The 27,139-nt window shown below is 42.7% G+C and overlaps 2 protein-coding genes and 1 pseudogene across 2 annotated transcripts in view; 2 read left to right on the top strand and 1 right to left on the bottom strand.

The window, feature by feature from the left end:
• The window catches only part of Enpp6 (ectonucleotide pyrophosphatase/phosphodiesterase 6), a 128,233-nt gene extending 116,747 nt beyond the window's left edge, over positions 1–11,486 (bottom strand). Inside the window, 1 exon segment of one of the 2 annotated variants that reach the window (NM_001415078.1) lies at positions 11,160–11,453. In NM_001415078.1, the coding sequence (NP_001402007.1) occupies positions 11,160–11,400 (241 nt within the window). In that variant the 5' untranslated portion in view covers positions 11,401–11,453. 2 annotated transcript variants of the gene reach the window in all.
• Positions 1–27,139, top strand: part of Erich1 (glutamate-rich 1) — a gene marked incomplete at its 5' end in the record, with an annotated part of 52,793,804 nt that overhangs the window by 22,513,586 nt on the left and 30,253,079 nt on the right.
• Ptmal4 (prothymosin alpha like 4) lies at positions 20,469–25,649 on the top strand (annotated as a pseudogene).

A 27,139-nucleotide genomic window follows, 5' to 3' on the forward strand; every position in this document is an offset into this window, starting at 1 on the left:
ATCAAAACAATCATCCACCATGATCAAGTAGGCTTCATCCCAGGTAGGCAGGGATGGTTTAACATACGGAAAACCATTAACGTGATCCATTATGTAAACAAACTGAAAGAACAAAACCACATGATCATTTCATTAGATGCTGAGAAAGCATTTGACAAAATTCAACACCCCTTCATGATAAAAGTCCTGGAAAGAATGGGAATTCAAGGCCCATACCTAAACATAGTAAAAGCCACATACAGCAAACCAATTGCTAACATTAAACTAAATGGAGAGAAACTTGAAGCAATCCCACTAAAATCAGGGACTAGACAAGGCTGCCCACTCTCTCCCTACTTATTCAATATAGTTCTTGAAGTTCTAGCCAGAGCAATCAGACAACAAAAGGAGGTCAAGGGGATACAGATCGGAAAAGAAGAAGTCAAAATATCACTATTTGCAGATGATATGATAGTATATTTAAGTGATCCCAAAAGTTCCACCAGAGAACTACTAAAGCTGATAAACAACTTCAGCAAAGTGGCTGTGTATAAAATTAACTCAAATAAATCAGTAGCCTTCCTCTACACAAAAGAGAAACAAGCCGAGAAAGAAATTAGGGAAACGACACCCTTCATAATAGACCCAAATAATATAAAGTACCTCGGTGTGACTTTAACCAAGCAAGTAAAAGATCTGTACAATAAGAACTTCAAGATACTGAAGAAAGAAATTGAAGAAGACCTTAGAAGATGGAAAGATCTCCCATGCTCATGGATTGGCAGGATCAATATAGTAAAAATGGCCATTTTACCAAAAGCGATCTACAGATTCAATGCAATCCCCATCAAAATACCAATCCAATTCTTCAAAGAGTTAGACAGAACAATTTGCAAATTCATCTGAAATAACAAAAAACCCAGGATAGCTAAAACTATCCTCAACAATAAAAGGACTTCAGGGGGAATCACTATCCCTGAACTCAAGCAGTATTACAGAGCAATAGTGATAAAAACTGCATGGTATTGGTACAGAGACAGACAGATAGACCAATGGAATAGAATTGAAGACCCAGAAATGAACCCACACACCTATGGTCACTTGATTTTTGACAAAGGAGCCAAAACCATCCAATGGAAAAAAGATAGCATTTTCAGCAAATGGTGCTGGTTCAACTGGAGGTCAATATGTAGAAGAATGCAGATCGATCCATGCTTATCACCCTGTACAAAGCTTAAGTCCAAGTGGATCAAGGACCTCCACATCAAACCAGACACACTCAAACTAATAGAAGAAAAACTAGGGAAGCATCTGGAACACATGGGCACTGGAAAAAATTTCCTGAACAAAACACCAATGGCTTATGCTCTAAGATCAAGAATCAACAAATGGGATCTCATAAAACTGCAAAGCTTCTGTAAGGCAAAGGACACTGTGGTTAGGACAAAACGGCAACCAACAGATTGGGAAAAGATCTTTACCAATCCTACAACAGATAGAGGCCTTATATCCAAAATATACAAAGAACTCAAGAAGTTAGACCGCAGGGAGACAAATAACCTTATTAAAAAATGGGGTTCAGAGCTAAACAAACAATTCACAGCTGAGGAATGCCGAATGGCTGAGAAACACCTAAAGAAATGTTCAACATCTTTAGTCATAAGGGAAATGCAAATCAAAACAACCCTGAGATTTCACCTCACACCAGTGAGAATGGCTAAGATCAAAAACTCAGGTGACAGCAGATGCTGGCGAGGATGCAGAGAAAGAGGAACACTCCTCCATTGTTGGTGGGATTGCAGACTGGTACAACCATTCTGGAAATCAGTCTGGAGGTTCCTCAGATAATTGGACATTGAACTGCCTGAGGATCCAGCTATACCTCTTTTGGGCATATACCCAAAAGATGCCCCAACATATAAAAAAGACACGTGCTCCACTATGTTCATCGCAGCCTTATTTATAATAGCCAGAAGCTGGAGAGAACCCAGATGCCCTTCAACAGAGGAATGGATACAGAAAATGTGGTACATCTACACAATGGAATATTACTCAGCTATCAAAAACAACGGCTTTATGAAATTCGTAGGCAAATGGTTGGAACTGGAAAATATCATCCTGAGTGAGGTAACCCAATCACAGAAAGACATACATGGTATGCATTCATTGATAAGTGGCTATTAACCCAAATGCTTGAATTACCCTAGATGCCTAGAACAAATGAAACTCAATACGGATGATCAAAATGTGAATGTTTCACGCCTTCTTTAAAAGGGGAACAAGAATACCCTTGGCAGGGAAGAGAGAGGCAAAGATTAAAACAGAGACTGAAGTAACACCCATTCAGAGCCTGCCCCACATGTGACCCATACATATACAGCCACCCAATTAGACAAGATGGATGAAGCAAAGAAGTGCAGACCGACAGGAGCCGGATGTAGATCGCTCCTGAGAGACACAGCCAGAATACAGCACATACAGAGGCGAATGCCAGCAGCAAACCACTGAACTGAGAATAGAACCCCCGTTGAAGGAATCAGAGAAAGAACTGGAAGAGCTTGAAGGGGCTCGAGACCCCATATGTACAACAATGCCAAGCAACCAGAGCTTCCAGGGACTAAGCCAATACCTAAAGACTATACATGGACTGACCCTCGACTCTGACCTCATAGGTAGCAATGAACATCTTAGTAAGAGCACCAGTGGAAGGGGAAGCCCTGGGTCCTGCTAAGACTGAACCCCCAGTGAACTAGACTGTTGGGGGGAGGGCGGCAATGGGGGGAGGGTTGGGAGGGGAATACCCATAAGGAAGCGGAGGGGGACGGGGGGGAGGGGGATTTTTGCCCGGAAACCGGGAAAGGGAATAACACTCGAAATGTATATAAGAAATACTCAAGTTAATAAAAAAAAAAAGAAATACTCAAGTTAATAAAAAAAAAAAGCACTTGTTGCTCTTGCAGATAATCTGTGTTAGTTCCCAGAACCCACATGGCAGATTATAACCACCCCTAACTTCAGTCCCAGGAGATCCAACACCTCTTCTAACAGCCTCTTTTGATATCCTGGACAGGTTCATGGACATGATGCACTTACATACATACATACATACATACATACATACATACATAGATACAGGGAAAATAGTCATAGACATAAATAAATACAAAAGAAAAAAGATAAATCCTCTGGAATTAATGGAAAAATGTTACTCCTGACCAACTTTCCTCTACATCTTAAAGAATTAACATAGCTGTGTAACTTGCTACCCAGATTCAGGACTGGAGATGTGACTTGGTAGGATACTTGCCTAATGTGCAGAAAGCTCTGGGTTCCATCCCCAGCACTGCTTGCCCTACCCGACCAAGCAAACCAAATCAAACCAAAAACAAATAAAAAAATGTACACAGTTATAAAAATGCTAATTTAACACACATACACTCTCATTCTGTCTTCACAATAAACCCACTGGTTAATTTTTACTTTGTCCATCCTAATTTAAAAAAAAAATGAAAGTTAAGTCTGATCAAATTCTGAAAGTCAAAGTATATGTCAAAAAAGATTAAGTTGTATGTGTAGTGTTTTGAATGAGAATGGTCCACCTAAGCTCACATATTTGCATGCTTAGACCCCAGTTGGTGAACTGTTTGGGAAGGATTAGGAGGTGTGGCTTTGTTGGAGGAGGTTTATTATTATTATTATTATTATTATTATTATTAACTTGAGTATTTCTTATATACATTTCGAGTGTTATTCCCTTTCCCGGTTTCCGGGCAAACATCCCCCTCCCCCCTCCCCTTCCTTATGGGTGTTCCCCTCCCAACCCTCCCCCCATTGCCGCCCTCCCCCCAACAGTCTAGTTCACTGGGGGTTCAGTCTTAGCAGGACCCAGGGCTTCCCCTTCCACTGGTGCTCTTACTAGGATATTCATTGCTACCTATGAGGTCAGAGTCCAGGGTCAGTCCATGTATAGTCTTTAGGTAGTGGCTTAGTCCCTGGAAGCTCTGGTTGCTTGGCATTGTTATACATATGGGGTCTCGAGCCCCTTCAAGCTCTTCCAGTTCTTTCTCTGATTCCTTCAACGGGGGTCCTATTCTCAGTTCAGTGGTTTGCTGCTGGCATTCGCCTCTGTATTTGCTGTAGAGAGGAGGTTTCAAAAGCCCATGCTAGCCCCAGTCTCTGTCTTTCTCTGTGTCTGTGTCTGTGTCTGTGTCTGTGTCTGTGTCTGTGTCTGTGTCTGTGTCTGTGTCTGTGTCTGTGTCTGTGTCTGTGTCTCTGTCTCTCTCTCTCTCTCTCTCTCTCTCTCTCTCTCTCTCGTGTGTGCCTGCTACCTGTGGATCAAGATGTAGAACACTCAGCTCCTTCTCTAGCACCATGCCTACATACATGCTGCCATGCTCCCCACCATGATGATAACTGACTAGCCCTTTAAAACTGTAAGCAGGCCCTTATTAAATGCTTAAAAAAATATAAGAATTGCTTTGGTCATGGTGTTTCCTCCCAGAAATAGAACAGTAACTAAGACAGTACTTTTTGTAGTGAATCCTTCACTTTCTATTCTACCATGTGTTATAGGTATCCTTCAAAAATATATTGAAGTTCTAGTCCTCAGCACTACAAAGATGATCTTGCTTTGGAGATAAGCAAGCTTTGGACCTTTGTTCTAGTTTCATTTCTGTTGCTGTATGTCTTATTAGGGTTTCTATTGACTCCATAAAAAAAACCACCATGACCAAAAAGCAAGTTGGGGAGGAAAGGGTTTATTCAGCTTATACTTTCAGATCATCATCCATTATTGGAGGAAGTCAGGAATGAAACTCAAGCAGGGCAGGAACCTGGAGGCAGGAGCTGATGCAGAGGCCATGGAGGGATGCTGCTTACTGGCTTGCCTCATATGGCTTGCTTAGCCTGCTGTCCTATAGAACCCAGGACTACCAACCCAGGGATGGCACCACCCACAATGGGCTGAGCCCTTTCCCATTGATCACTAATTAAGAAAATGCCTTACAGCTGGATCTCTTGGAAGCATTTACTCAACTGAGGCTACTTGATGACCTTAACTTGTGTCAGGTTGACACAGAAAGCCAGGTAGTACACTGTGATAAAATATTCTGATAAAAAATCAACCTAGAGGCCAGAAGTCCATGAAGGCATCAACCAGGTTCATTCTTCTGCAGCTTCTCTATTAGATTAGAGATGACCACCCTCCTTGTGGGCTTTCAGAGGGTCTTCCCATTAGACCTTCTGGGTTCCAATCTTCTCCTCATATAGAAACATAAGTGATTTTAGATCAGTGATTATTCTAATTTACCTAAATTACCTATTTAGCGGACCTCTTTCCTACAAGTTGAATCTTAGGGAATTAGGGACTTGACTCATGAATGTCACAGTGGATACAAGTCATCTCATAACACTACCTCATGCTTTTGAGTATCTGAGGAGCTTCTCACGGTGCTAGAATGCACAGATTGGCCACAAGAGTAGTAAAGTCTGGAGTGACAATGGAGTCTCTTTGAAGTTTTGTCTAAAGAGTGACACGGACAGATGCGTGTTTTCCAAAGACTTCTCTGGTTCTGTCATGTGACTATAGAACACGGAAGGCAGAACAGCCAGAGCTGTGAAGCAGCTCTAGGCAAAACCACAGGTACTGGCCACAGAAATGGAAGAACCAGAGTCTGGGCATGCGCCTGGTAAGTGCAGCTGACTCGGGCTGAGAGAGAGAGAGAGAGAGAGAGAGAGAGAGAGAGAGAGAGAGAGAGAGATCAGGAGGAAGAGGAAGAGTCAGGAGAAAGGACCAAGGAGGAGTCGACGAACAAAGAGGAAGCAGCCAATCAGTGACGGGGAGGGAGGGGTGCGTGCTGGCACCCAGATGGGCTGTCGAGGAGGAGGTGTGTCAAATGTTGGTACCGCGCAAGACTCCAAAGTGAGGAATGGAGCCTGGACCTCTAGGCTGTCACCTGTGAAAACAGAAGCTTAAGGGGTTGGTATAGGAGAAAGGAGACTGATGCCCAAGTATAGGACACTTACTAGTGGAGGTATCTAAATCCGTTAACACGGGGGTGGGCTCAGTCGTCTTGTGTCAACGCCGAGTTCCAGAGCAAAGAGGAAGCCTCATTCTCCCCGGTGTCATGGGAACGTGAGGTTCATGGGGATCGTGCCCTGTCCCTACAACAGCCCGAATTCTGCAAAAGCCTGAGAATGTGTGCTTTTCTCAAAACATAATTGTTTAAGTACTTCCTGCACTGATCTTTTTTGGTCCAAGTAATGGCAGGTTTTAATTTACATCAGGTGTTTTTTCTTTAAAGTATGGGGAAGCCTCCTTGCCTTGCAGTCTGTTATCCATAGAATGTTGTGTCCTTGATACCTGGAAAGAATTTGTATCGAATATAATTTTTGGGAGTGTGGGAGGAAACACACTGGCACAAACACTAATTAGGGGCAGTTAGCATCCTGGCTTTTGTTTTGAATTCCACAAAGGATTTATAAGAGCACCGTTAGGCAGAGTTAGGCAGATTCCTGCTGCCTCCTGGGCGTATCCTGACACCTCAACCTTTGACCTGGGTCTCTGGAGAACTTGGTCTCTGGTCCTTGTCCTCTTAGTCCACTCTCCTGTTAACCTTCTGAGGTCAGTAGAGCAAAACACTCACCACCACCCCTTCCTTGCTTCTTGTTTAAATGATCATTTTTGCACGTTTTGACATCTTGGCAGAATTTTTTAAATGAAGCTAAAATTCTAGACTGGCTTACCAGCTATGCTGGGCGTTTCTGGACCACTCCAACTTCTTAATCAAAAACTTAACAAACAAGTGTTCCTGACACTGGGTAGTATGTTCTCTGACCCATGACATGAATTGAACAAATCACTCTATTTTCTCCCGTTGATTCTATGTGAATTCCACCAAACCAAAATGTGAGTTCGCCCACTAAAGAAATTCTCACTTTCCAGAAAGGTCTCCAGGAAAAGGAACTTAAACCTTTAAAAGGAACTCTAACCACCTTTAAACTGTGGTTGTATTTTAACTAACATTAACTTGATCCACACACCCTGACCTTCAGAAAGACTACGCAGAAAGACAGATGTAACCAGGTAAGCCATGCTTCTGCCTGTTTGCCCAGCCCAGATCTGAGCATCATGTTGCTTTCTTACCAGGCATGATGGTGCATAGCTGTAGTCCTAACACCAAGAGCAGGGCTGAGGCAAGAAGAAAATGAGCTCAGAGCTAACCTGGGCTAAATGGTTCAGTGCTGACAAAACTATTTCCTTATGCTACTGTGATCGGAAGGAAATTCTGGCCTTTCTGGCATGCCATGTAACTACTTCTTGACCCTCTCTGTTTGAATTTGCCCAAGTGTCCTCTCTTCCCCCAACTCCACAAGCTCAAACCCCAACACATGCCACAGCAGAATACCCCAGGCTAGACTAAAGAGATGGTGGGTTTGGTTTCTTCTGAAGTTTCTCTCTCTGAATATGTCCCTGCTGTATCATAACCTGGCCTTTTCTCAATACACAGCATATATCTGGTGTCTCTTCCTTTTCTCATGGTAACACTTGTCATAGTGTAAAGGAAGCTTACCCTGACACGTCATCTAAACGTAATCATTCTTTATATTATTATTTATTTACATGCATTGGTGTTTCGTCTGCATGTGTGTCTGTGTCAGTGTATCAGACCCCTGGGAACTGGAGTTACAGACAGTTGTCAGCGTCCATGTGGATGCTGGAGTTGAACCTGGGTCCTCTGGAAGAATAGCCAGTGCTCTTAACCGCTGAGCCATCTCTCCAGCCCCCCACGTAACTACTCTTTAAAGACCATGTTTACAAACACAGTTAGGTACTGAGGCAGTGTGGACCGGAATATCTATTATAATTTTGACAGAGTGTGGGCAACTGAACTCACGACACACTGTGATATAATTTAGAATTATTAGTAGGTCTCTTTCCCTCGAGCTGAGTGTAAATGTCCTTGGTGAAAGGTCCTGTTTTAAGACTCAGTGATTACAGCAATCAATTGATTGATCTTCTTAATCACTACCAGAAATTTGTTCACATTTGTCCTGTTGGAAACACCGGGGGTTGGGGTGGGGGGAGAATTAGCACAGTGGCTTCTCCATATTGGATGGGACTGGAGAATCTCTGACATTGCGTACAAATAAGTTTCTTTATTCATCACTATTCACTGACTGCCCTAAAAAATTCTGTCTCTAGAGAGTCTTAGCCATTTGTTAACTTCTAAATGAAAGCCTCCCTAGAAGGCTGTATTAACCTAGCTTCTGTCACTGATATGAAATGTCTGAGGCTGGGGACCTTATATATAGAACATTAGCTTGTTTGGTTCCCAGTTCCGGAGGCTGTAAGCCCTGGACTGGGTGGTTCCGTTGATTTGGGCTTTGTTGAAGTCCTGAAGGCACATGGCATCACGGCAAGAGAACACATGGAAGAGATAAATTTTCTCTCACAATAGAACCTATCCAGGGGTCAGGTTATCGAGTTTCTATGATAAGTCAATCTTGTGAGAACTCATGGACTACATGAGAAATACACTAGTTTCTCTCCTGGGAGCAGGTCCCCGCAGTGACCCAAGAACTTCCCAGTAGCCTTTATCTCCAGAAGCTTTCGAAGTATTTCTCAACATAGCTGCTTGGAGGACCAAGCCTCCAGCACACACATCTAAGCAGCAGATGGGGCCCAGTCGAGCATCCTGATTCCCATCCATTGCTCACTTCCATGACTGCATCCAGAAACATCTGAAACCCTGGTGAGAGCTAGACCTGGCAGTTCATCTCATTTTGTGCTACAGCCGAGGACACAGAGGCCAAGGACAATCAGAGGATTGTCAAAGTTCTTCCCACAGGGACTCGAGCAAGTGCTTCTGACTCCAGACCAGCGGTATTTTCCTTCCAATAACCCATTATCCCTCATTATGTGAAATAAAAAATATCAAGGGCTTTTGGTCTTCTGGGCACTAATCCATGTAATGAAGCAAGTATGGTTCCTCTCACGAATTCCGGGAAATCCAAACAGCCTACCTTTTGGCACCAAATGATCTACCGAGCAATTTTGTTGGTTTATAAAGCACTCAAGTGCTACACCACACATTTCAGTAGAATTCTCAATGGATATATTCTTCCTCATAAACACAAATGGGATTTCTCAACATCAAGGGGAAAAATAAGTATAATTTTTTTGCAGAAAAATAGTCTAAATTTACTGTTAGTCAGTTCTAGGACAGTAAACACGATATTGGTTGATTTGGTGGTCTGAAAAGTCTCCCCCACACCACGAGTGCAAGATAAATCACATGCAAAGTCACTTGTGCATGAACACAAGTCTTGCTGGCCGCAACCTACATCTAGCACCACTTCTAGAAACACACAGAAGAGCAAACTTTTGAGTCAGATAGTATATTTACTGTCTGAAATTCTATCCATAGAAAAGGGTGCACGTGACACCCTCAGGCTTGTCAGAATTAGGATGAGATCTTTGTATGCTTGAAGCTACAGTCTCTCCCCCAGAGATTATTTTATTTTATTTTATTTTATTTTATTTTATTTTATTTTATTTTATTTTATTTTATTTCTTGAGGCTACAAAGACACGCAGCCTGAGGTTGTACCATTTTTACGGGATTGCTTGGTACGGTCTGTATCCCGTAGGGACCAATAGCCTGAAAAAGGTGTGTGTTCACTTGACAGAGCCTTTGTGCCAATGTGCACTTGAGCCATGTCAGGCCTGTGGGTCTGAAAAACAAACGCTCGTGTCATGGGCTCCATGTCTATGTGGGGTTTGCAATGGTCCCTTTTCACTGGTTGGAGCCTGACTTTGTAAGCTGGATCTTGTTCATTATCCACTGTAACTGAAAAGGCTGCACGTGGCAGCTTATGAATTGTGTCTCCCGGCAGGCTCTGAAAGACAACTAGAGAACAGGTGCCCAGTGTATGTGAAACTCCCCGTGGAGAACAGGGCTGGGACACACAATTACATCTATGTGTAACCCAGAAGCCTGCAAACTGTTTCCCAGTGAGCGAGTGTGCATGAAGCAGGCCCAAGGACGGCCGGAGAGTCTTTTGTTAACTGTTTATCTCAGAGACTGCTTTATTGTCAGGGTTGGGTAACAAACCAGTTCCTTGCTTGCGTGCAGCCTGATTTTTTCTCCCCCGTATCTCCATTTCTAATTCTCGTAAATATAATAATCACAAAGTATAGATTCCCTTTTCTTTGAGGAGTCAGTGCATGGTTACTTTGTGACTACCTAGGGCACTCATACAAGACAGAAATGGGAGTGTTCATGGCCCCTTTTCTGTCATATGGTGGATTGTTTCTATTGCTGGTCACACAGCTAGAGAGACTTTCAGTCTCCTTTGGTCGTGGAGTTCTATAAAGCTATGTAATGAGATGTCACAGGTCTTAGGGCTTGTCTGGAAACATCATTTCAAAGTTCTCCCTGGGTTCAGAGTGCACAGCGACACTGCCTACTTGGTTGCCCTGGATAGCTGGCCCAAAGATCTCACAGCCTCTTGCTGCTTTTGCAGAGAACCCAGCTACATTTGCAGAAGAGGCTGCAGATACCAAATGGATAGGCTCAGCCTTCCGGAATCACCTTCAGTGTTCTGGCAATTCCAGATGGAGGAAAATCATCTTTAGTCAAATTCACTTTCCTCAGACAAGCAGCTGGAATTCTGTCCATTCCACCGGGGACTTGTACTCCCTTTCTGCTTAACTCCCTTTTCTTAGATGCTGGACAACCTGAATTCCACAACAAGCATTACTTGTCCCTGTATCATTCATTATACCTGGTCGAAAAAGGCCAAAGCAGAAAGTGGCATTGCTGAAGAAGACCTAAAGAGTCCCTTCCAAGTTGTCTAGAAGCAAAGTTCCCTCTGGAAGGATCCTGAGAGTAACATTCTTACACATTGACAAGTCAGCCTGCAGGAATCCAGACCACAGTAAAGGGACAGAGAGATTCGGTAGAGATACATGGAGACCCGTCCACAGTCTGAAATAGGTTCCAGGGAGGACATTTGTGGACAAACAAAACCATGACGAAATGGAAGTGTTAGTTAGGAAGATAGGCTCTTGCCTATCTCGGATGTCCCAAGGGACCAAGGACATATGAACACGAAGATTCCCAATGACCGACGCTGGCTGTGTCCTCCCCTCTAAGAGGCGACGTGGTGGGTACTCACCGGTCATGAGGGTGTAGTAATTGGGATAGGAGAGGCTGGGGAAGTCTGGAGTCAAGTAATCCACTTTGACTCCTCTGTTCACGATCTCTCTGAAACCAGGCAAGGATGCCAGGGCATCCTCACTGATGTAGTCTGAGCGAAAACCATCCAGGAGCAACACCAGGAGCTTCCGGTGGGCAGAAGCTGGCCAAACCCAGCTGAACCCAAACAGCAGCAGGAAGGTCCAGAGCTTTCCTGCCATGCTGCCAGGAGTCTGCTGGAGTGAGCTGGCACAGCTGTGCCCTTGCAAAGACTGAGGATGGAGAGTCTGGAGCTATTCTCTCTTCTAGGGGCTGGACCTTGAGCTGTTGGCCTTCCTTAGCCAAGTTCACTTGCAGAATTTAAAGGGACAACACTCCATTTTTTTTTTTTACAAAAAAAGAAAAACAAGAAAACCAGAGACTATCTCTAGATAGGGCAGGCTCTCTAACACCCTAGCATTAACACAAAGGAGGAAATACAACCTCATTGGTTTTTGTGAATGTTCCATAAATATAAGGATCCACCAAGAGGTGAAATCTTCAAAGTTTACAGAAGTCAACACAAGTTTGTAATTGTGCTGACCACAGGGAGGAGCCAGGGAGAAGGAAAAGTCTTTACATTTGTTCTGCCCGATTTAACTTTCTAACTTCTCCACTTAACAGTTTAGTAAGTCAGAACTTACGGTATAAACTAGAGGACAACATAGTTAGGTGTGAGCTATGCAGTCTTGTCCCGGAGATAGCCTTTAAAAACAAATTATTTATCCAGGTCTCCACTACTGATGTTCTGTCTTCATAACCCCCCGTTTATTGTTTTAATTTTCAATTGCAAAGAAACTGTTGGTGTGTGGCGCTCCCTTGGAGGAGGGGCTGTTAACCAGAGAAGCAGAGGTAGAGAGAAAGTTCTAGAACTGGATCAGAAGAGGTTGGACTGAGGCATCGTTGTCCCATGAGGGCAAGAGTGAGTGGGAGGATGGGACTCTGACACGGAAAAAGAGCTTGAAATAACAAAACGAGTGCTAAATCGGGAAGAACTAGGCAGGGGAACCCTGTCACAGGAAGAGGTCCAGCAAGGAGAGGGGAAAGGTTTAGTGCTCAGACTGACGACATGTATAGCTTTTACCTGGTGCAAAATGAAAGAACAAACTTTATGTGAAAGCTAATGAAGTATGTGTGGCCACAAGCAACTTAGTAAATATTGGGTTGCATTGGTGTTACAGTGTTGCTTGGATGCGGAGCGGTGACCCGGGTTGGGCATCTATGGCCAATCTCTTATCTTCGTGGTTCTGACCGAACGTTATCCTTCTCCTGCCTCAGCATTCCCTTGTGGTTAAAGTTGGACGCACTGTGGACGAAGAGAAATTATCCAGATTACATCTAAGTTGACTCAGACAAGAGCAAATCTTCACTTTCTCCTCCAATCAAAGGTCTTGCTTTTTACAACTAAGTTAAAATTAATTAAAAATTTTTTCTTATTAAAAAATAGAAAAGGGTCGTTTACCCTTAATGTTTATTAGCTCGAAACACAATATTATTCTTATCTGCTGGAACGGTCACATGTTATTGCTTCAGTAAATAGAAGACAGGCGATATGAAGGAAGCAGATGGGGAGGAGAGGGACCGGAAGCCAGGGAAGGAGGACCGGAAGCGGGAGAGGTCTGCTGATAGCTGGTAGGTGCCCAGCCCTGGGCATCCTGCATAGGAGGAAGCCCAACGAAACTGCAGGCTCAGCAGGACTCTGAGACCTGAGTTTCCCTAGCGGGTCAAGCCGCATATCTGCCCTGAAGGGACCACTGGAAGAATCAGTTTTCATACTTCTAAAATGAACATAATATGACATTAGAGAGAGGACGGCTTTGCTTTCGATCTGGCTATTTTTCCTTTTGGCCTTTTTGTCTATGTGGCATTGCCTATGTTATTACTGCTAAGAATTTAACACTTAATGTGCCCAGATTTCCTGTTTTCGCTTCTCGAATTTCCACTAAAATCATCAAGTTATTCATCCACTCTGAGCCATGTACAATAACTGGTTTTTTAGAAAGAGGGTTTTAATTTTTTTTAAGATAATTACGTTTTCTGCCAAGTCTGTCAAATTTTAACTACTTAGGGGATTGGGTCGTTTTATTTTTAGACACTTATTAATCTACACAGCTTGTCTTTCTTTTGCCAGCCTTGGTGATAATAATCCCCGGGGTGGTTTGTTCAGTCTCAGTTCACACTGACTCCTTTTTAATCCTCTTGATTTCCTCTGCCTTACGTTTCCTTCAATATGTTGTTTTTATCTCTGTACTCGGTCTTTTCTTATAACTGTTTAAATGATATCACTCAGATTTCCGACCTATTTATTAATCCTGCTCTTTTCTAGTTAATGTAATCAGTACCTTTATTAAAGTCTTTCTCCTTTTCTTTATTTTGTTGCTCTTCTTGATGCCCCTGAGAGCAGAGTTAACTATTTGCATTATTTCTGGTTTAAGTAATAATTTTCGTTATGATTGTTTTAAGTAATGATATTTGTTATTATGCTTTTGGTGTGAGCATTTTTTTCAGATTCAATAGGATTGTTACATAGTTTTCCAGTTATCACTAGAGTTAAATAAAAGTCTAAAATGAATTCATTCTTTAAGTGGATAGTTGTCAGTGTTTAACTGAGTGGTTTCTGAGTTTCCAGAAACTATATCTGTCTGTTGCGTAGTGTATAGATAACGTCTTGTGCATTAAACCTTTGCTATTGCAGCTCTCTATTTGGCCAATCTAGGGGTTTGATAAAGAAGATATATGCTCTGTTTCCCCGCTATGAAGACTGATACATATTTAGTTGCTCAGCTTGATAAATTCCAGCATTTTGGATAAATCTCTAACTGTGTCCTGCTCAGGGAAGCTGGCAGCTATGAGGTACAGATGTGCATGGCCGGGAGTAGTGGGAAAGGCTGATGCTCTCTTCCAAAGCCTTCAGGGTCCTGTTGCTCAGGGACTTTCTAAACTCCAAGCTCTACAGCAGACTAGGAAGCTCTCTAAGTAAAAGTCTCCGAGTAACCAAAAGGTATTGCACTCCCCACAAGGAAACTATGTCTTCATGGTCAAGGTTTATTTAAAAATCTGATTGTTTTTATAAGCTTTATCTAAATCACAGGTTCTCAAACTGTGGGTCACAAGCTCTTTGGGGTACAAGGACCTTTCCACAGGGGTTGTCTAAGATCATCAGAAAACACGGGTATTTACATTACAATTCATAGCAGTAGCAAAAATTATAGTTATGAAGTATCAACGAAAATAATCTTATGGTTTGGGGTCATCACAACAGGAGGAACTGTATTAAAGGGTCATAGCATTAGTGAAGTTGAGAACCACTGACATAAATGTTACACAACAGCTAATTTTAGACCACCGCTCACTTTTAGGACTAGCGTATCTGACCTTCCAGGTTTTCAACAGATGTCCTTAAGAAGCCAAGACTACTAAAGATAAAGGGTCTAAAATAAGAGCCTCCTTCCACTTCTGCCTTGCCTCTGGCCAGATGCCAGGACATCCAAAGGACTGTAAGTTACCTATTGTTTTGGTCAGAGAGGTCATGGAAACCCAGTGGTAAGACTCTACTCAGTATACATCCTGTAAAGATCAGGGTAGTGCAATTAAAGAGAAAGGTATCCTCCGAACTTCCAAGGGAAGGAAGCCTTGTAGTCAGGAAGACCTTGACCTCACCCAGAAAATGACACAACCAGATAGAAAAAAATCAAAGGAGTCCTGGTGACCCTCATATGTAGGAGTCTAGGAACCATCCCTATGTAGGCTTTACTACTACTACTACTACTACTACTACTACTACTACTACTACTACTACTGGTTAATTTTTGCCACCTACATGATCTTAAACACTAAGAAGAAAAATGTAACCAGAGAGTAAGTTAATTAGTTGTATAACAAAACAAATTTCTACTTGTCAGGATTCTCACCCTAACTAACCCTCTTAACTAGGTTCAACTAGGTAGGGGACCGGGTGCTGCTAAAGACCTACAAAGGCAGTCAATTATTCATGTAAGTGGTTTTAAGAAAGGACCCTACTGGGTCTTATTAAGTACACCAGTAGCTACCAACCTCTAGGGAATTGCTGTCAGGATTTTCTTTCTGTTACTGTGATAAAACACTAACACTAACCTAGAGGAAAGGGTTTATTTGGCTCACAGATTACAGCCCACTATCTCCTCAAGCAAAGCTAAAGCAGGAACCTGGAGGCAGGAACTGAAACAGAGACCACAAACAGCAGTTCTCAACCTGTGGGTCATGACTCCTTCGTGGGCCGCATACCAGATACTCTACATATCAAATTTTACATTGCAATTCATAACAATAGCAAAGTTACAGTTATAAAGTAACAACAAAAAGCAATCTTATGCTTTAGGGGTCACCATAACATCAGAAACTGTATTAAAGAGTCGCAGCATTAGGAAGGTTAAGAACTACTGCCATAGAGGAACACTGCTTATTGGCTTCTTCCCCATGTTCTCTCAGCTTGCTCTCTAGGATCATCTGTCTAGAGTCGACACCACCCACAGTGGGCTCGGGGCCTCCCACATCAATAATTAATCAAGAAATTATCCCACAGATTTGCCCACAGACCAATGTGATAGAGGCAATTCTTCAGCTGATGGTCCTTCTTTCCAGGTGAGCCTAGCTTATGTCAAATTGACAAAGACTAACCAGACCAATTACTAACTGGGTTCATTTGTCCAAAATAAAAGCCCCATATTCCAGAAAATGCTCAAGGTAAAATTAAGCGAGTAAGTTAAGGCCTTACACTTTTCAGAAAGGACCCCAAGAGCCAACCTCAGATAAGTAAATCTAAGCCCATGGTCCATAGTTTCTGTCTCTGGCTTTGGCTTCCTGGGATGTCACCTGATAACACTTAATATCTCACCTTTGTCCTAGTGGGCAAGTCCTGGGCACCAGTAATGGGAAAACCATTTTTTTTCCTACCAAGAATCCATTCCATCCAGAAATCACCCAATACAGGAATGAATTTGAGAGATAGGCCTGCGTTTTGGCTATACAAATGGTGGAGGGCTGTCCACTTCAGGCTCCATCACTGTAGGCATTGCCCCTGAGTACCACTTCCTGAGAGAGCAATGTGGGGCACTTTACCACAGTTTCTGAGTGGGTTGCTGGCGTAGCTTTGAATACACTAAACCACTGACTCTCCCCAGTCCCCTGAGGAAGGGGAGGCTTCAGATACACAAGTGGAGACCTTTCTCTCCTTATCTCTCATTGGAATTCAATTTGGAAATTCAACCTTGAATATTTGAGACGTAAAGTGATTCTAACTCCGAACATAAACTTCTTAAAGAGATCGGGTAGGGTGGGGTCTTGGATCAGAAGAAACAACTCAGTGGCTAAGTACACTGCTTTTTAGGCAGTGTAGAATGCTGACAGAGACTATAGAAATACTATAAAGCCCACTGAAAATATAGGCTAGCACAACAATCCCTTCAGACGTTGCCCACTCTCATCCCTTTGAGAAAGGACTTTACCAGAATGTTCTTTGGCCATAGCCACTCTCCATTCTTCCAGAGGATCCAGAGTTAGTTCACAACGCTAACCTAGTGGTTCTCTGCCATCTGTAACTCCACTCCTAGTGTCTAGTGGCCTCTTCTTGCTTTCATAGGTATCACATGCCTATGGTGCACGGTCATACATGTAGGTGAAACACCCCGTATATATAAAATGATAAAAATAATTTTTACAAAGGGTCTTATTTTGTATGTTGTTTCCAATATACAAAAGCAAAGACGTGTTTCCTTTACAGAAAACATGCATAGATATTCCTCGATTTATAATGGTATAATATTCCAAAAGTTCCAACTTGTAAGTATCAAAGGTTGGCAATTCAATTAGTGCGCCTGACCTACTACCTGTAGCTTAGCAGAACACCTCACCACAGCTTCATCACACCACGGTGGCTACCACAGAGTGTCTGCCATCCTGCTACAGCTTCTCCTCAGCTCCCCAGTCTTTGTGATCTCTGTTGAATTTAGATGAAACACACAGGGAATAGTGTAGAAGACACTTAGGATTTATTATAAAGTGAAACACTCATAAAGGCTGAGAGTCAACAATTGCAAAATAAACCTTTAGTCAGGGCACACCCTCAGGGCTGAGGGTGGATGTGCCCAAAGAACATTCCGGTAGCACACATTCTCAATGGGTTGAGCGTGGACAAGGGCTGATGAGGTCACTGGGCTGGCTGACCTTAGGTAGGCTTTATACTATTTCCAGTCTCTATGTCAGTCTCTACAGAGACATTTTCTTGTGCAAACCCTTTTGAATTAACTCTTATGGGAGAGCCTCTTTATCAGACAGCCTCTGGGTTAACAGACTCCTATAAAGATTCCATACTTAGTTTCTAATGGCCTTTCAGCAGCTCCAATATATGTCTCCACTCCGGACTACAGATCTGATTCTATTCTTCTGACCTGTAATCCGAGTCTTACAGCATCAGTTTCTTGCTTTACAAGCTGCTGATTGGAAGGGAGGGGGCCATTCCTAATGACCTTGAAATCTGTTGATACCTAGCCAGTTATTTACAATGCTGGCACATTGCCGACTCCCAGCTCTAAGCATCACCCACAGCATACTGCTTCCCTGGGGAGAGGCCAAACTCAGAGTGCAGTTTCCAGGGCATCATATACATTGAGCAGTCATGAGGCAGAGACAAACTATATAGAAAAGAGCATAGATTCACCTTACTAAATTTTGAGTCAATGGAGCTGGAACAAAATTAGATGGATGGAAAACAGAAAAATTCCTGCCTCTGTGTGTGTGTGTGTGTGTGTGTGTGTGTGTGTGTGTGTGTGTGTGTACCAAAAGTTGAGTCTGGAAACCACTTATGGAAACAAAGGCTGAGCCTTAACCAGATAATACCATCACCTGATTTATATTTTTTAACAATAGCTTTAGGGTCTGTGAGATGGATCAGGAGGCAAAGACACTTTCCACCAAGCCAGATTACCTGAGTTTGGTCCTCAGAACTCACATGAGAGGAGGAGAGAATCAACTCCTACAAGCTGTATGTAATGTGACCTCCCAATATACACTAGTGAGCATAAATAAGTGTGAAAAAAATTTAACTCTGAGAAGCAGGCTTTAAGAAGGTAAAGGCTACAATACTGCGGGTAGAGGCAGAAATAATAATCCCCACATCCTGTAACACAAGAGCTTTACAGGTAATCTCCAGGTAGAGCTCTTTGTAAAACTGTATGAGTTGTGCTATAAGATCCACAGACCTTCTAAAGCTGGAGAGCCTCCATGTTCCTCTTGTGTGCACCATCTTCCCCAATGCCCCTGTACATTCACATACCCAGGAAACCCATGTGAGAAAAGGCTTTATTATTATTCTCTCATATGTGATGTCCCAACCTGGCTTCACTCCTTCCTCTCCTGTGGGACCTAACAATGGAAATGGAACTCTCTCTGATTCTTTTGCCTGCTTTTGTAACCCCTATCCCCCTGCCATGTTGTCTCATCCAGCCTCAGTATGAAGGGTGCCGCCTAGTCTAGTTCTATTGCAACTTCATATGCCGTGTTTGGTTGATATCCCTCAGAGGCCTGCCCCCTTCTGAAGGGAAATGGAAGAGGAGTGGATCTTGAAGAGGTGAGGGCACTTGGGGAGGGAAGAGGAATTTTAAAGAAGCTCTCGTTGTGCAGGCATGATTGATTGATAATTACTATGGTTGAGCAACCCAACCAGTAATCCCTCTCCCTTACCTTCGTGAAAAAGAAAGCAGAAAATTTCAACTAATTACGTGGTCCTTCTGACCATCAGCCCCATTCTCTAAGTGTCAGCATAAACTCGGGTGTGGCTGAACAGAGCTCATTATGAACAATTTAAATGGTACCTCTCACTCCTATGGTCACAGACATTTCCAGTTTTAGGAGTTCTGACCCATTCACTGCTAAGGGCCCAGCTCAGAGCAGTAAATGAAAGAGCTACATTTAGGGTTTGGGTAGGGTAGGTACCTCTTCTGTTTAGCTGCTCTGCACTCTGCCCTTTATAGCCAGTGGGTATTGGTGAGTGGTTCCCTGGGACTCTGTGGCCATCACAGGAAAGTATCAACCCTAGGGATGGGTGCATTCGGAGTGCGTTTGCCTCATAGCCGGTTAGTTAGAAACATAGGGGATACCTTCTCAATGCAGCTGAAGTGGAGGTGGTCTCATGGGTCTGAGTGCTTACCTGTCAGGTAATATTTAATATTAATCCATTAATATTAAAATAAGTTAAATTACAAGACGTTCAATCAGTGTCTACAAAGAACCAGAGGATTGTTCAGTAGGGAAAGAGACAGAAAGTGTGGAAAGTTTTACAGCTTTGCCTTTTCTTTCTCTAAAAGGGTTTTGTTTTTATTTTTAATTATGTGGGGGGGGGTGGCATGCACAGGCGAGTTACAAGTGTCCACAGAGGCCAAAGGTGTTGGATCCCCCTGGAGCTGGAGTTACAGTTAAGTTGCCCGATGTGGGAACTGAACTCTGTCCTCTGGAGGAGCAGCAAATGGTCTCAGTTGCGAGCATCTCTCCATCCCACAGCTTGCCTTTTCTGAGGGTGTTTGTACCTCTCTGACATACAGGAAATCACGTTTAGGAAACACTAACAACAAAGAAACAGCCTTAGTATTGAAAATAGAATCCAAACCTAGGTCTCTGTTCGGAGGACAGAGTGCGTTTTGTCCTTGATATCGACAAGGACGATCACAATCTGTAAAAAGAAACAAAAGTCTAAATATCATTAGTTTATGTCCACTAAATAGAGATGGGAAAGCCGAAGTATCCATATTAGAATCCAACAGAAGCAACTACTGGAAGTGTCACAGGTGAGTGCTAAAGTTATCCAAAGGACTGAAAGGTAAGGAAAGGCCGACGAAACACAGGAGCAAACGTGAAAGACCTTTCAGTGCTCTATTGGGATATAGACCTAATTGTTAAGTAAATATGCAAGTCCAACTGGTCTAATTAAATAGTGAATAAATACAATTTAAAAAAAAAAAGATGCTCCCTATCCCAGGAAGGGAGGCACTATCCTTACCTCCTTCTCCTCTTCAGCAAGGGTAGATAGACTGACGGATGGGCTGACTGCCAGAAATAAAGTCAAATATGGCGAATACGTGGAGTGGAGAGACCTGGGATGAACAGCATCGGCACAGTGGGATGCCCACAAAAATAAGGGCATGCCTCTGGAGGTGCATGGGTGTTCTCAGATGGGAGTGGATCCTGAGGGTGATGTTCTAATCAAGTCTTTGATCCACGGATGGACTTTGATGGAAACTATGGATCTGGAGGCCTGGTGAAGTAAGTGGGTTACTGGGGTGTGTGTCTTTGAAGGATATATCTTCTTTGGCTCCTTTCCATCCTGGTTCTGCTTCGTGTGTGCCATGAGTTGAAAACTGCTGTGAAAATGTATCATGATGTATGGAAGTTCTGCTACCGCAGGCTAAATAAGTCCTTCTTCCCCTCAAGTGCCAGGCAATCGGCCATGTTATGCAGAAGTAACTGGAAAACTCAAAGAAGAAGGTTGTTCTCTCCCGTGATGCGATCAGGGTGTCAGAGGGCTCTTTGTGTGGCACGGTCCTTTATTACTGGTGTTCTTTCAAAGATAACATAATTCCAGTCTAACTGTGGAAAACAAGCCCAGGCTGGGAATTACACCTGGCAAGTATTCCTCAGGACCATTCGTATCAAGACCATTCGTATCATGACAATTTAAAAAACAAAACCAAAACAAGGGAAGAGCAAGAAGTTACAACAAACCAGGGGCAACTGGGAAGACGTGGCAGCCATAAGCAAGATGGAATCCTGAATGAGATCCTGGATTAAAAAGAGCCATCAAGGAGCCTGTGGAGATGGCTCAGTGGATAGTGTTTAGCAGGCAAGCATGAAGACACAAGTTCTATCGCCCAAGGCATGCATTAAAAAGGTGGGTATGGTAGAATGTGCTTGTGATCCCTGGGACTGGAAAATCCCAGGGGTTTGCTGGTCATTAGTCCAGCCAATTCAGACTGCTTTTGGTTTGCTGAGAGATCCTGCTTCAAAAAAATAAGGTGGGGAGGCATCAAGAAAGACAGGTATCTATCAGAGAATGGCCTTGTCAGGCATCAATGGGAGGAGAAGTCCTTGTTCTTTTGAAGGCTAGATTCCCCCAGTGAAGGGGCATGCCAATGCAGGAAGTAACGAGGGAGGGAATGTGTAGGGGAGCACCCTCATAAAAGCAGGGGGAGGGCGGACGAGATACCGGATTTCTGGAAAGGGGATAACATTTGAAATGTAAAGAAAATATCCAATTATAGTGGATGCAACTTAATATTTTGACCAGATGTTACAATGAGAGTCAGGTAACTATGTACCTAAAATTATGTATTGTAGAGAAGACTTCTTCATTAATTCAGTCTCTCAATCTTATAAAGAGTATAAAAAATATTGTGTAATAACAGAGCACTAAATAAAATTTCAATGTACTTGTTTATTTCCTGTACTTTCTGTTATTGATTGAGACAGTGTTCCACTCTGTAGCCCTGACTATCTTAGAACTTATTATGTAGAGGTCACTAGTCTAAAAATTATAGGAATCCTCCTCTTGAGTTTTAGGTCTAAAGGTGTAAACAAATACTAGCCCATAAATTTTAATTTATTAACCTTTTTTTGAGTGTCAGGCTCAAACCCAGTATGCATTGCATACTAAGTAAGCACCCTAACACTAAAGCATGCCCTCCCCTACGTTGACTAAGAAGCACTTGACTTCTTTTTGTCTTGCTGAGGATTTAATCCTGGGCATTGCAAAACATAGGTCTAGTCTTTGCTAGCACTTTTCTTGGTAAATAAGTGTGTCACCTCAGTGTTCACTGGCTAAAATAATTTCTAAGATAGATAATAGAAGATAGGCTTGGTAGCTTTAAATATAATCCCAGGATTTAAGAGGCTAACAGGGGAGGGATGCTGTGAGATCCAGGCTAGTAAATTCAGCTACTTATTTTAGACTATAGAAACTCTGTTTCAATAAACAAAACAAAAAAGAGAACCAAGAATTTACCCCATAGTTGAAAAAAACTGTGCTCTGTTTAAAGAAATTTCAAATACTGCCATGCCCTTCTGAAACTAAATGTAGTCTTAACTTTTAAAATGGGCATGCATTTTCCATGCAATTAATTTAAATTTCACCAAATCAATTTTAAACACTCAATCGTGTTCTGTTCATACTAGCATTTGGTTGTAAATGAGTTCATTTGGATCTGTCTACCATAAACAAAATGAAAAAGGCAGACATTATAACAGAAATATCACAACATAGTGGGTATGTTACTAGGCTTTGAGCACTGTTTCCATATAATTTTACGGACATTGTAAAATATCTTCTGACATGTGACTAACCGAAGCACGGGGATATTAATGCACCTGCAAGTTCCTTTAGAAAGCCGCAAATTTCAGACAGCATTGAGTTCCGGCATGTGATATGCTCACCCTGCACAGTTATTAGATGAGCAAGTTAATAAACAATAGACAAATCTCTCTGTTTTTTAATTGAAATTAGAATCCTGGTGATCAGTAAGAGGCCACAGGGAGGATAACAATGTCTTTGAAAATACAAAACAACAGAGTAACAATTGCCCTTTGTTCAGAAGCGAGGCCGAAAGCTAACTCAAAATGTATCTATCTGGCTACCTTGTGAACCAAATCTACAATTACTTACACCGTCATAGGGAGGTGTCTAAGTGTCCTTGCTGAAACGGGAGATTTTCTGTAGTATGGACCTTTTATGTTCCCATGACAGTTTATAATCTTTAACCCAAAGCAAGCAAACCAACAACTCGTTTGTTACAGGAACCCAGGAACGAGTAGTCACTTGAAAATAAAGCTCCAGTTTCTCATAGGACTTTGGTACCATCCACTTGCCTGGGGAAGATAAATTGCTAGCATTGCCCGATGCCTCACACAGTTTCCTCGGCCAGTATAAACAGATCATGTTGATTCTCAGGACTAGAGTGTGGCTCAGAGACATTCCTTCTTGTGAAATAAAGGACTATTTAAAACTAAAATGCAGAGTCTCTAACATCGTATTTGAACCATCGTATTTGAACGTAGTTCATTAGATCAATTGTACGAAGATGATATGTATGAAAATTAAGCAGAGTGGATGGACACCTGGAATAGAACATATAGGGAATACTGAAATATCGGTAAGGTTAAAAAAAAGAAGAAAGGGGCAAGAGACACGAATGCTCAAGTATCAGAATAAAAACAGCAAATGGCTAGAAAATTTCCCAAATGATTGTTTGGTGTCACAGTAGTGAGGAAAATAAAACACCCTGTATAGACTTAGCACTCTGTCATCTGTCAAATGGGTACAAGAGGCTCTCAGGTGATCCTGGCAAGAGTGTGGAGCTTTTGAAGAACAGAGTAGCATTAGCTGGCTAGTTTGAAGGTTTGCACCCCTGTGCTAGCACTTCCAGTCCTACAAACTTAGCAAGAATCCATGTGGTCCTCACTTAGCAGCTCTGTGGTGTCGGTCACCTCTTTCATCACTCTTCTGTCACCTTGGTTGTGCTACTGGGATTTTTTCTTTCTGTGCTTCAGTTTCCCTCTCTGTATTGCTTGTGGAGTTATTCTGAGTATGGAGTGGATAATTTATGTAAAGGAACCCTTCCCCCGCCCTGTATGGGATATCTGTTTCATTGTCTCAGTGACCACTCTGGAGAAAAGCAACTCAGGGGTGAAAAAGGGTCTGTGGGGCTTACACTTCTGGGTCACAGTTCACTGGGAGAGATCAGGACACGACCTTGAGCAGGAACTTGAAGCAGAAACCACTGAGCATTTACTGCTTGGCTTCTTTATATAACCCAGAGCCGCTGCATAGGAACTGCTACCGCCCACAGCAGGCTGAGAACTCCAATCAAGGCAAACTCCCATGGACGTTAACACCTGCCAATTTGACCTAGGCAGTCAGGCCACTGAAACTCCATTCTCAGGTGACTCTAGGCTGTGTCATGCTGGCAGACAATGCTAACTGGTACAGTGTCCAGATGACTGACACTCCTCATGGGGTGAGTGGAGGCATCCTTCAGCGCCTAGATTTCCCTGATGCTTCAGGTCCCATTCACCTGTCCTTCCTGAGGAGGGGATAAATATCTTGCACAGCTGAGCCCATTTGCTAAACTCTGGGATACACACTTGACTGTGTCCTAGGGACATTCAGACAAGCTTCCTGTACATGGAGTTAGGTCTATGGACATTTGTTTCAGCACTGTTTGCCAAGGCAAAACAGTATAAACCATTCTTAAGATTAATTAAGGAGACTATGAATAACTAATGCATGGCATGGATGTTTATATAACAGAATATTACATAACTATTAAAAGAAGTAACATAAATATTTAGTTTTTTGTTAGATCTCAAGGACCACTGCTATAATAAATAAGTTATAGTTGGAGGCATTCAACATAGCATGATTAATACACAAGTCTACAATACTCTAGCAGCAAAGTGCACGGGAATTGGACATGGTGCTACAAGTTTGAACATAATGTTCTACTAATTTAAAAATTTGACAATCCTCCACTGGCTGCTCGGAAAAGCCATCTTTGCATTGTTCCCGGGTCGTGCTCCACGCTCACTGCAGCCACCTTCGCCGCCCACCGTCTCCTCTAACGCGGACTCCGGCAGCTTTCTCGCCAGAGTCCTCGAAACTCCACTAATTCCTTACTCGTAGCATTGGACCACCGGCGTGCCACACTACACCAGATGCGGCAGTGGACACCAGCTCCGAGATCACCACCAAGGGCTTGAAGGAGAAGGAGGAAGTTGTGGAGGAGACAGAGAATGAAAGAGACGCACCTGCCAATGGGAATGCTCAAAATGAGGAAAACGGGGAGCAGGAGGCTGACAATGAGGTAGATGAAGAAGAGGAAGAAGGTGGGGAGGAAGAGGAGGAGGAGGAAGGTGATGGTGAGGAAGAGGATGGAGATGAAGATGAGGAAGCTGAGGCTCCTACGGGCAAGCGGGTAGCTGAGGATGGTGAGGATGATGATGTTGACACCGAGAAGCAGAAGACTGATGAGGATGACCAGACAGCAAAAGGAAAAGCTAACCTTACACACCGTGACCTATTCACCCTCCACTTCCCGTCTCAGAATTTAAACGTGGTCACCTTCGAGTAGAGAAGCAGGCCCCCGCCCGCCCACTGCGGGCAGTGCCACCCACAGATGACATGCGCTCTCCACCACCCCACCAAAACCACAACATGAATTGGCAACATGGGAGGAGAAAAGAACCACAACTTCCCAGGCCCTGCTTTTTTTCTTAAAAATACTTTAAAAGGAAAATTTGTTTGTATTTTTTATTTACATTTTATATTTTTGTACATATTGTTAGGGGTCAGCCATTTTTAATGATAACGGGTGACCTAACCAACCTTCAGAGCGTTTTCTGTCCTACTTCAGACTTTACTTGTGGTGTGACCATGTTCGTTATATTCTCAAAGGAGAAAAAAACCTTGTAAAAAAAAAAAACAAAAACAACAACAAAAAAACAATCTTATTCTGAGCATTCCAGTAACTTTTTTTTGTGTATGTACCTAGCTGTACTATAAGTAGTTGGTTTATATGAGATGGTTAAAAAGGCCAAAGATAAAAAGATTTTTTTCCTTTTTTTTTGTCTATGAAGTTACTGTTTACTTTTTTTTTTTTTTTTTTTTGGCCTGTTGATGTATGTGTGAAACAATGTCCCACAATAAACCGGAATTTTATTTTGCTGAGTTGTTCTAAAACAAACAAACAAACAACAACAAAAAACAAAAACAACAACAAAAAAACTTGACAATCTGTTATAATTCCACACCCCCAAAGGTTGGCTTATGGATACTATTTGTATTATGTCTTCTGTAGGCCAGAAACAGTATAACTTACAACAAAATCAGCAGGTCTTGGTGATTAATTGAACATGTGGGTGGTGAGGGAGGCGGAAGGCCATTGGATGACTCCCAAGGTTCTGCCTTAGATGACAGAGTAGTGCCATTTGTCAAGGTCTGGACTGTAGGAAAAACCACCATCTTTAAGCAATCACCTTGTCATATAAATCAGAAAGGGAAGGAAGTTAACCTAATTTAAACCATGATCCCAGGTAACAAAGGAACTCTTCCTCATAGACCCCGGGTGGCGATCTCAGCACAACAGACAACACCAAGCAATCCTGGCTCCTGCCTCAGGCTCTCTCGTACACATGACCCCACGTTCTTCCTTTGTGTCTTTGCTGGATGAATAGATGTCAGCACGAGGATGCAGAGAGATGATGATGGATTGATATTGACTAATTATTCGAGAGTTGAAGTGTTTAAAAAGATCATTTTAAAATCAACCCAAATGCTTGTTATTATTTCTTAGGAGGAGCAGGGGAAACGGTTGCAGAAAGAATGTGTTTGGGTTTACATTGAAACTGAAATGGGAACGGAACTAGGGGCCGGTTAGGTTTGAACACCACGTGGGAGATCAGCATGCCTCGGTTGTGGCGGAGTGAGAACTGCCTAGAAGAAGGGACAGAATTAGCAGCTGCTAACTCCCCCAAAGCTACAAACTTCTCATTTTGCAGAGAAAAAAAGCTGAGCTTCACACAGGCACGGCAGCGGGTGCGCAGAGAGTGTCCCTGGGGTTCGCAGCAGCACAGTCTCGAGCTCCCTCAACAATGCCCTTCCAGATTTCAGCTTTACCACTCCTCCTTCTCTCCCTCTTTTATGTTTAGTGTTGGTAATATGTTTATTCTTTACTTTAGTGGTGTCATCATCTGGCCTTTATTTGAGATTCCTGAGGACACTGTGCTTCAAAGCTGAAGTGTTTTACTGATTCGAGAAAGGCATTTTACAGAAACAGCCCCAATGGGATCTGAGACGTCACCAGGACACCAAGTCCAAGTTGATATCTAGTATTTATTAATAATAAT

The sequence above is a fragment of the Rattus norvegicus genome, chromosome 16 (assembly GCF_021556685.1).
Source record: "Rattus norvegicus strain SHRSP/BbbUtx chromosome 16, alternate assembly SHRSP_T2T, whole genome shotgun sequence".
Classification (NCBI taxonomy): domain Eukaryota; kingdom Metazoa; phylum Chordata; class Mammalia; order Rodentia; family Muridae; genus Rattus; species Rattus norvegicus.